The sequence below is a fragment of the Morone saxatilis genome, unplaced genomic scaffold (assembly GCF_004916995.1).
Source record: "Morone saxatilis isolate NCDOM2014 unplaced genomic scaffold, NCSU_SB_2.0 Contig23, whole genome shotgun sequence".
NCBI classification, from domain to species: Eukaryota; Metazoa; Chordata; class Actinopteri; family Moronidae; genus Morone; species Morone saxatilis.
The window spans coordinates 6,210,607-6,220,944 of record NW_023339796.1 but is presented as its reverse complement, the minus strand read 5'-3'; the positions used below and the strand labels follow the sequence as shown (position 1 = coordinate 6,220,944).

The following is a 10,338-nucleotide window of genomic DNA, read 5'->3' as shown; positions in this document are numbered from 1 at the left end:
GAGACTCTGAGATGGAAAAAGATGTTTGACTTATTGTACCTCTTTTCCCCGACAAAGATGGCAACCAGAAATGACATATCTCCTTTCTCAATTTGTAAAAGATATCAGTTACATTGGTATATATTGATGTTACCTTCCAATGTTTTATGTTTTCATTCAAAAGAACTTTAACATTGTGCTGTTTTACGAACATGTGTCATTTGTGGCTAACTGGATTAAAAAAATACAGTCCCCAACTTGAGAGGGGATATGAATTCCCTCAGATGGTTAGAAGAGTCTTTGAGGACTTCAGAAATCAAAAGGGACAAAACTGGAGCGACAAAACAGCATTCGACAAGACTAAAAGTGATTAGCCTGCTGACATACCTGAACGGGGAAGATCTTGACAGCAACATATTCGCTCATCAACTGGGCCTTCCAAACGCAACCAAAGCGCCCCCTAGCTTTGATTTCCAGCAGCTGTAGTGGTTTCAAACCCACCAAGGGGGATGGAGGAGCTGGTCCAGGATCCTGAATAACAAGGAAACAATGAAAATGAATGAAAATCTATCTTTAATGATGTTAGCACTTCTTTTGCCTTTTCTAAAAATGACTACAGGATAACAACAGAAGAACTGGGTGATTAGGATAAATAGCAGCAGCAGTCACTACGGTTGATGAGCAGTACAGAAACTCAAACTTTATCAAACAGAAAACATGAAGCGAGAGACTGATCTCTTAGTGCCACAGATTAGCACTTTGAAAGAGAGAGTCAGACTGGGGTAAAGCCTCTCTGTCTCACCTCGCTCAGGTCTACGTGGCCGTAAGGAGGTTTGCGGTGGCGGTACATCCACAGGGCCAGAACAAGGGCCAGGGACAGCACACAGAGAGGCAGCAGGGAGTACACCAGCACGTTGAGCAGGGACGGCACTCGGGGTGGAGGCCGTATTTTCACTGCCAGGGAGGAACAGAATGATTACAGAATGTCATCTTCATGACTTGTAGGTTATCAGCAGCATCACGAGCGTCCCCCACAGAAAGTGAGGCCTGGTTTTAAAAGAGATGGGGTAACATTTTATCTAGATAGTCCAATGTTGATCCTTACTGACTAAGTCACTACAGTCTGCAAGAAATAGGGAAGTGATGGTGTGTTTAAAATCTATTTGTCACTGTCTTGTCAGCTGAAAGTCAGTATTGGACTATGCAAATAAAAAGGCACTGAATGCTGCACCACCACATACAAAGAGAGCAAATGACCTCAGTATTCATTCATTCACCAAATTGTATTATAATAGAACATGTAACTTATGTTTAGCATTTTATCAATATTTAAAAGGGGGGGCTCCACAAAGTCTATGTAAAATTCAACAGTGCTTTAAATATAATGTGACATACAGGATGTTTTTTACTATATGCAACGCTAAGCTTCACTCCCACTAATTGGAGGGGAAAAGCAAAGACCTTTTTTGCTTGTACTATTTGTAGGATGCATTTGCCGCTCACCTCGGTTGCCACTGCCAATCATGTCAGGAAGGTGGGTGAATCGTTCATTGCAGTAGTTGCCCTCGCAGCAGCAGAAGAAGACCTGAGGGTTTTCCTCCATGGAGACACACTCTTGCCTAAAACGGTAAATGACACACCTACATCACTGCTTTGAGAGACAAATGTCAAAACCAGATAGTTGTCAAACCCATGATAGTAAAAGTTACATATGGTTTTGTGATCTCGACTAATTTGAAGAACCAAGTAGGTGAGAGTCTGAGACTCGTTTTTCTCTTCGCTCTGCTTCTGCTGTACAGAAACCCTAAACGGAAAAAAACATATTCATCCTGTTTATTGTCATAACTCTGACTTTTACTCATGTACTCGGTATTAGTTACTAGTAATGTTGCCATGGTGTGAGCCACACAGAGGTTCTAACACTTTATGACTGGGGAAGTGCTCTTAAATACTATAATTAGTCTTTGTAACATCTCTCAGCTTACTCAAAATTGCTCACATGTTCATCGCTTGCTGGAGCCTTTCACTCAGATTAAACTGATCAGAATAAAACTTACTTTTTCCAGGTCTGAGATTCCCTTTATAGTTGTAATTGCAGCCAATAGCACTTAGCTAGACCATAGCTATTTCCCCTGAAACTGTCAACAAATTTGTACCTGTGTCTAAACCTACAATTTTTGCACATCCCATTCCAGCATGGCTTTTGAAAATATTCTTTTGGTTGAATGTAGTCCTTGCTTTTCTACATTAACATGCCACTGTGGCACTCATAAAAGCAGCCACCTTATCCTTCGAAATACTTTTAATATTACAAAGGGAATAAAAAGGCTAAAACACACCACAGAAAAACAACATATTTTTTTGGTGGCTAGTGGTCTTTATACACACACACAGATGTGTCATTTAGGGCCAAATATTATAGTTCTGTTTTCTCCAGCCTGCCTTCATGAGTCACCAGAGCTTGTTCAAAAATGCTGTGGCTTGAATATTAAAGACTAGAAAGTTTTATCGGGCCACAAAGCGCTGCACTGGCTGCTGATAAAGGCTAGTTGAAAATTCTCCTCCTGACTTACAAAATCCTGAGTGGTCTGGTGACACCGTATCTTTCTGCCATCATCAGATATTGGACACTGAGCTACACACTGCACTGTCGATGCAGACTATCTGGTTTCCCCCAGAAATACTAAGCATGTGTTGTAGCAGTAGGTTACATTGGAGATTACCCGATTGACAGAAAATGTATCTAGACCTATATGAGTCGTTTTAGTGGGGGTTTTACAAGCAAATGCCTGTTCTGCTTTTCCCTAGTTTAGATCATTGTAAATTGAATATCTTTGGGGTTTGGACTATTGATCAGACTAAAAAGGTAATTTGAATGTGTTACCTGGAATTGTATGACATTTTAAGCCATTTCACAGATTAAAAGTGTGTAACATTTAAGAGGATCTGTTGGCCAAAAAACCCTAACCCTAATCCTAACCCACAACCTTGTATTTTCACAAGTGAGTAACAAAGCTTAGAATGAGCTGCTTATATCTACAGACGACACGGGTCGCGCCTTCCATGGAGTCCACCTGGTTGAACCACCATGTTTCTACAGTAGCCCAGAAGGGACAAGCCAAAAACTGGCCCTAGATAGGGGGGTTTGTGTTTGTTGCGTGTCCTACTAGATGCCACTAAATCCTACACCTTGATGTATGGATGTTAGCTGCAGCCCTATATACTTCTATTCTTAGCCTCATGTTCAGTGTGCAAGTAGTACAGCGCGTATGTACAATATCCGTAGGAGTATGTGTTTGTTAATGAACCAAGGCAAATGGACCTCGGTTCATTTTAGAAATCTTGCATCTTTTTTGTATTTTATGTCATGTCATGTTTTGTTTCAAGCGTGGATGTTTTTAGGGCTGCAGCTGAAGATTTCCATATTGATAAATCTGTTGATCCATCCAACAATATGATATCTTCAAACTGACGGTTTTCTAAACGCCAAAACCCAAATACTGAATCTACTGTGAAATAGAAACAGCTACCCCTCCCATTGGAGAGGCTGAAACCAGCAAATGTTTAGCTAGATAAATCATTCAAATGGAATTTTTGTTCTGTCAACTAATTGAGGAACTGACATGTATTTCCCTGGAGCTTGTATTTCCGCCCCAGGTGAAACAGATAAAGATGTGTTACACGTGGGCACATATTTTTGTTGTTGTCGCTGTCAGTCACTCTGGGTATGAACCAGACAACTAAAATATAAATGTAAATGCACAGTGGGGATGACCTCGCTCAGTGACCCGACCTGTCATAGCAGTTGAAGTCGTCCAGCCAGCAGCCTTTCTTCACCAGCTTGATGGTCCCTGAGGAGTTGAGCCAGGAGGCATAACAGTGCAGTCGCTTGTCCTTCTCCCCCTCGCAGCGCTCGAAGCCGCTCTGGTTGGTCCTCTCCGTACGCCAGTTATCATTGTAGTACACACACTCCCGGGTCTCTGCTTCGCCCAGACTGTACCCTGAGACGGACAGAAGGCCTCAGTCAGCTCACATCGTAATGAATTGAAACGCAACGGCGGAAGCACCGACATATGGCGCAGGATCCGCTCTGTGCCACGAAGAAACATCTCTGAGCAGAGCCTCTATCATCGCTCTGGCACCCGGCCAAGTTTGGGAGCTCTCTGTAGTAAAAAGGGAGTTCCTCTGGGCTAAGAAATTGTTGCTGAATAGTAGTTCTGCATAATCCCATTCACTAAAAGATCTTTTCACAGAGTAACAACTAAAAAGGAGGAAAAATGACAGAATTTAATTAGCTAAAGAAAAACAATGGTATGCCCTGCTGTGGCACAGAAACACACCACACACACAGGCATGCTACTTCTATAGATAAGGACTCTTGTATCCTGCTGGAGTGTGACACATCTGGAAGGACAGATAAGACCTTCTTCTTTAAGGGCTTTTACTGTCATTTAGCAGGAAATAGTTCCCCATAACCAAGGCGATATGTAACAATAGCTGTCAGTCTCCTACTATTGCACAATTCCTAATTGAAAAAGGTTGTATTCTTCCTCTCTGTGGGTTTAATGTTGGGCACACTCGAGCGTGTTTTGACGAATACTGAAGCAGATAAATACGCTGTACGTGTAATTCACAACAGCGCTTGGACATTCATGCCTAATCTTTGTTCACAGAAAAAATAGTGCATGTCTCTTTAAATCTCTGCCTATAGGAGGCCGCCCATCCCCCAGTGTTACCCCCACCAACCCATCTCACACACACAGACACACTCCCTCACTCCCTCACTCACTCACTCCCTCTCTCACCTTCTTCTCTCTCTCTCTGGCACGCCAATCCACTTACATTAACATTTAGTTGTCCAGGAGGCATACAATGGATTTCATATAGCAGAAATAGGGATGAACGCAATGGGCCAGACATCACATTCTCATTATTAAAAAGATGGAAGGAGGGAGGTGAATAGTATAGGAAAAAAACAACACCCCCACACACACAACAAACACACACAGAGCAGTGGATGCTCCAAAATGGGTCCATAATGAGCCGAGATGGCAATTTTTCTGATATCTTTTGGTCACATGATCCGGGGAGGACTTCTTACATACAACAGCATTCACTTGCCCCATCAGACCCCCCCTCCCCCTCCCTCTGGTCACTTACCGAGGCTTACACCAACAACAACATGATCAGGAGCAAGCAAGCAATTACTATTGACCAAACACTCCGAGACTAGCACGTAAATCTATAACCGGATAAAGGACATTAGCCACAGCCGAGTAGAGTTTTGGCACACAGAGACAGCTGATCCTCAATTTGAAATTTTTCGTTACAGTTCGAGGAAAAATGTAAAAACGTTTTCGTGAGAGGTGGTGTGGTGTGGTTTTTGTGTGTGTGTGCGAGGGGGAGATATCTCATTGTTACTCAAAGCCAACGTTTTAGTCAACAATAATGGGGCTCCGCCTAAGGCTTAGGGGCCACCTAAACACCCCTCGTGTGAGTTTGCAAAAACAAAAAAGAGCAACAAAAAAGAAAAAACAAAGCCCCCATGGTTCAGATTTCACGTGGTACAAAGAGGTCAAAGAAGCGGATATGTAACAGTAACCATCGATCGGAGGGGTAAGGACCCCGACTTCAGGACAAACAGCGGCTGTCCCTTCAAAAAAAAACTTTCCTTCTCCCCTTACTTCTTCCCCAAAAAAAAAAACAAAAAAACAGCCAGCTGATTTTCTTCGAGTGGTGCTCAGAGGGGAAAAAAAGTGTGTGTTTTTCAGAGGCTCTTGTTCGGGCCTGTTGCACCACAAACAAGAGTCGCAGACCCTGAGATGTAGCTATAAACGAGGTTTACAGGGATGGTTTGATGCAGTGCAATGCCTTCAGATGGGTGTCGGTAGCGAGCTGTTCAACCGAACAAGGGCCACGACGCACAAGGTCTCCACTGTGTTATGTATGATATATTGTTGGAAGGGGTGTCGTCTCAACATGAGAAGACGGGGGCAATTTAATGTGCTTTGGTTTTCAAAAAAATGAAAAAGTCGCAGCCAATATAAGCTAGAATAATTGCCGTGTGTAAAACTCTGAGTGCCGTCTGTGAAAGGGGAGAGCAACCATCCGCAGAAAAGGGGCGCGATTATTGGGTAAGGAACGCAATAAAATCCCCACAGCTGAACCGCTAAGAATACCAACATGAACTAACAAAAGATGGTTAATCAAGCACAGGGCGAAAACACGATATAACTCGGTCGCGGGTCGACATTTTCAAACGCCACGATAATTTCCACACAAACACACACAAATGTGGTCTGCCTCGGGACTAACGACTTCAGCGGAAAGAAGAAGGGAAAAAAAAAATAAAAAACTTGCAAATTCACCACCAACAAGAATGGCAGCTTACCTGCGATAAAGTTAACACCAGAAGGAAGTGAAACAAAAGTCAGCCACGGGGAAAAAGACAATGGTTCGTTTGCATAGAATTACAGGACAGAGGTTCCCCACCTAATTTCCGTCGCGAACATATAAAATGACTCAGAAGTTGGTCCAAAAACATCAGTCCAGGATCAAAAAGCGACCACAGCCTCCGGTCCACTCCGCAGCCTACCACCACCACCACCACAGCGCGTGATCAATAGCCGCCGGCCGCTGGCACCATTGTTGCCGAGAAAAGAATAGGAGGCGATTAATTGGACTGCCAGACTGTTAAGTACATTTAATAGGTGCGTTGCATTTCGCGTCCGGAAAGGTGGATCCAGAAACACCGAATTTTTGGGGAATGCCGTTATAACCATTCGAGCACGAAAAACCGGCGCTCGTTTTTGGAGGTTATCTCACTTGAATAGGACCGCACCGCGGTGGCATCGGAGGATCGTGGTCGGGGTTTACATTGGCATGCTTTACTTGATCTTTGTTTTTGTCCAAAATTGGCTTCTTCCAACATGGGGAGATGGGGGGCTTGCGACAACAGGAAACCCGGGACTCGCTGGTAAAATCACAAAAGAGGGGAATTTCAGGGCAGCAGCGGAGTTGACCTAGCACGACACCGTAGATAGCACGGGGCCTGACAATGGCTTTATTTTTCGGGCCTCGATATCGATATTTCATCACGTTATTTTTTTTTAATTATAGCAAAGCCTAATGGAAAGAATGTGAAGGTGTTGGAGAAAGGATGTTGGGTTTTTTTTCCACGGTTTATTTTCCGGTTAGCTGATACAACACGTGTGCAGCTTTTCGTGTGTTGCATGAGTTTGTGGTTCTATAGTCCACTGGTTTCGGCTCTATATGGATGCAAAATTTAGCCCGGGGTTTAAAAGTGACGGTTTTTCGGAATAATTGGCACCACTGTTTTTTAGAACTATAATTTATTTATTCTATTAACGTATCTATTAAATAAGTGAAAACTCAAATTATTTATAGCGTTCTCTAATAAAATGAAAAAAAAAATCGTGGTTATACGATAATAAATGTTTGCTGCAGTATTTTGAATTAAAAAATGCCGATACAAAGTCGTAGGTTTCCTACGCAATTCTTATTGGTTCAATTTGGTATTTTAGGAATTCACATTCAATACAGCGTTAACCACCATTTACAAAAAAAAAAAAAAAAAAAAAAAATGTTCAAAATCTAAATTAGCTCGTATATCTACTTAAGGGGTAAAATAGTATAAGCATTGGCTGCTCGTTTCAATGTATGCTGAAATGTCTTCTTACAGCCTCCCCAAAAAGGTTTAGAATAATAAAATTCGTTGTTTTTTGAAAGGTATCTGGAATGATATTTATGCGATAGGTGGGAGGTTTGCTAAAAATAAGCTGACCTATTTTTAGAGTAGAGTATACAATAAGAGGAGGTGTAGTCTTAAGAGAATGTTATTGCGTTCTGAAGATGGGTCATTCGCCACCTCAGAACAGTGTTCAAAATGATAAAACACTTATTCTCAAACACTTGCAAAACTAACGGAATAGAGCCCGAACCATAGCTCATTACATTAATCATGTTTAATATACTTTTTATCACAAACCACGAGGAGCATATTTGATCTTCCGAAAAAAGCGATAATGTCTTTTAAACGTACGTTCTGCTGGAGTACTGTTCCTAAAAGAATCGTGTCCAGGCATTAAGCATTTTTTAAAAAAGGATTGTTTTTGTTCAAGGGAATAGAGTCGAAACCTTACCCACTCATCGCAAGGTACGTCCCAGCGACAAGACAATCCACTTTTAGAAGTATTTTCTTTGTCAAAAGAGTTAAGTTTGACGTTCATTTTGCCTCAGACGTAAAGCTTGGTATGGGCTTTCTCCTTTGGTAGATTCCCCCCAACTTAGAGAAGAATGCATACCTCCATTAGACCACGTAAATCAAGGCGTGTACTTCATTGCATAAAGTAGATAGTTATAATAAAGAATGCTCATGGCACATAGTTGCAGTTGTAAGATTAGTACCAAGCTCTTTCAAAGACGAAGACAGGACGTTCCTTTGTGTAGAATGAATAATCCCATGTCATTCAGGGAAAATCAGCAGATACATTGTTAAGAATGCCATTAAGGGCAGGTGCCTTTCAGCCGGTCCGCCTCTCTGCTTTTCGTACGTCTGTGTGACATCCAGAGACCTAATGCATGCTTTGTGGACACCAGCCGATGTCAAAAGCAAGTAGTGGCTTAGGTAAGAGGTTGGCCATAGGTAATCGTGCTCCCGGTAAAACCAGGCCTGAGTAACTTCCAAGACAAAATTTTTAGCTATCCTATATTGACCCTGAACTCAAATAGAGCTATGAGGCAAAACCTTTAAAGAGGATATACGTGACTTCTGGGTGTGGTGTCATGACAGTTTGGAAGAGGAAGAAAGCATAAAGTGGCTCATTTTTTTGTTTGCACTTTGCCATTGGTGCTGCGAAATCCTGGGAGAATTTATTCTGGGAAAATGATTGCGAGGTGGTGGCATAAAGTGTAAAAGAAAGAAGAGGAACAACCACTGAAGAATTAGGGATAGAGGTAGTGAAGTTGTTGGTAGGTAGTTATAAGGCTGTTATGATGGGTACAGCGTGCGATTTATTGCGTCTGGTGCCGAGGTACACTGCATTGTAATGAATATCATACTTTGATTGGCATAGCACTCGCTTGTGGTGGGGCGCTGGACTATGGGTGAGAGTAGAACTGAAGTAATAAGCTGGAAAGTTGAGAGGATCAAACGTCCAAGGGTGCGGATTGCATGAGATGGTCGGGCGGGTTGGAGGTTTGTATGTTTGTTAGGTTTTTTTACTGGGTGTTTGCCAGTTCTTTGGCGATGGTTAGTAGGTTAGATAAATCCACATAGTTTTTGTCGTTTTGTGTGTTTGGTGCAGCTTCCTCGCTCTGTTGCGCGCGAGAAGTCCCGCCCTGCGCGAGGTGCGACTGTTGCAGAGGCACGGCGCCGCGCTAGGGGTGGAGCGTTGTTCTGGCACTTGGTGTGTAGGTAAGATGGGGAGACTAGATGGTAGCAGAGCTCCCCAGGCAGTTTTTTTTTAACCTTGTGCAAGCATCTTCTTTCATTCGTTTTTATTATACACTGTATATGTAGGTTTCAGTTTTCTATGTTCATACTGGATTCTTTTACACTCCACTTGTATTGATTTCTTTTGTGGTTTTTAAGGCTGCTGACTCCTTTCTTTTTGGACAGTTTTTAGCAAAGCATTGCTTTTGATATTTGATCAGGCTGCAATTTTTGTTTTTAACTGACTGAAAAAGTAAATTCATTTCTCTCCTAGATAATTTAAAGATGTCCACCAGTACCTATTTAATCTTGCGCTCAGTGCGTATCCACAGAGGTCTCATTGTAACTTGGTAATGGATCCATTTTAAGTGTTGAAGGAAAGCACAACACTTATAGGTATTGGAGTTATGGCATATAATAAGGAAAGCAATAAAACTAAATCAAGCTGAGGCCCATTTCTACAAGATGATTGGTAAGTCATATCTGAGTGCACATGAAAAGGTTAGAAGAAAATGGAAATAAGAGTGAAGATAGGGGAGGTTCACTACGTGGATGGCAGGCCGGTGAAGGAAGGTCAGGACAAAAAGAACAACAAAGCAAAGGCAAACAGGTGTCGGCAGCCGGGGAGTTACAGCACCAACAAGAGGGCAGCGGGAGAGGACTGGGACAGGGGGGGGTGGGGGCCGCGGAGGATTCGCGGCCCGTGCGGGCGGATGGCCAGGGACGGAGAGGCGAGGGGAGAAAGAGGCGCCGCGGCGAACAGGACGGGATGGGGGCGCGGCGGCCACTCCAGGGCGGCAGCAGCGCTCCGCTGCGCCACAGGGACAGGCGGCGACGCGGAGGAGGGCCGGAGACCGACGCCAGCCGGGCGGGCAAAAAGGACGCGAGACGCGAAAAGGCAGAGA

General features: G+C 43.2%; 1 protein-coding gene across 1 annotated transcript in view; it reads right to left on the bottom strand.

Annotated features, from left to right (window-relative positions):
- Window positions 1–10,338, bottom strand: part of acvr2ba (activin A receptor type 2Ba) — a 15,920-nt gene that overhangs the window by 3,697 nt on the left and 1,885 nt on the right. Inside the window, exons 2-5 of the mRNA XM_035670363.1 lie at window positions 3,773–3,980; window positions 1,483–1,598; window positions 782–933; window positions 367–510 (exon numbers count right to left, since the gene is read on the bottom strand). Of these exons, the coding sequence (XP_035526256.1) occupies window positions 367–510; window positions 782–933; window positions 1,483–1,598; window positions 3,773–3,980 (620 nt within the window). The remainder of the gene's footprint in view (window positions 1–366; window positions 511–781; window positions 934–1,482; window positions 1,599–3,772; window positions 3,981–10,338) is intronic.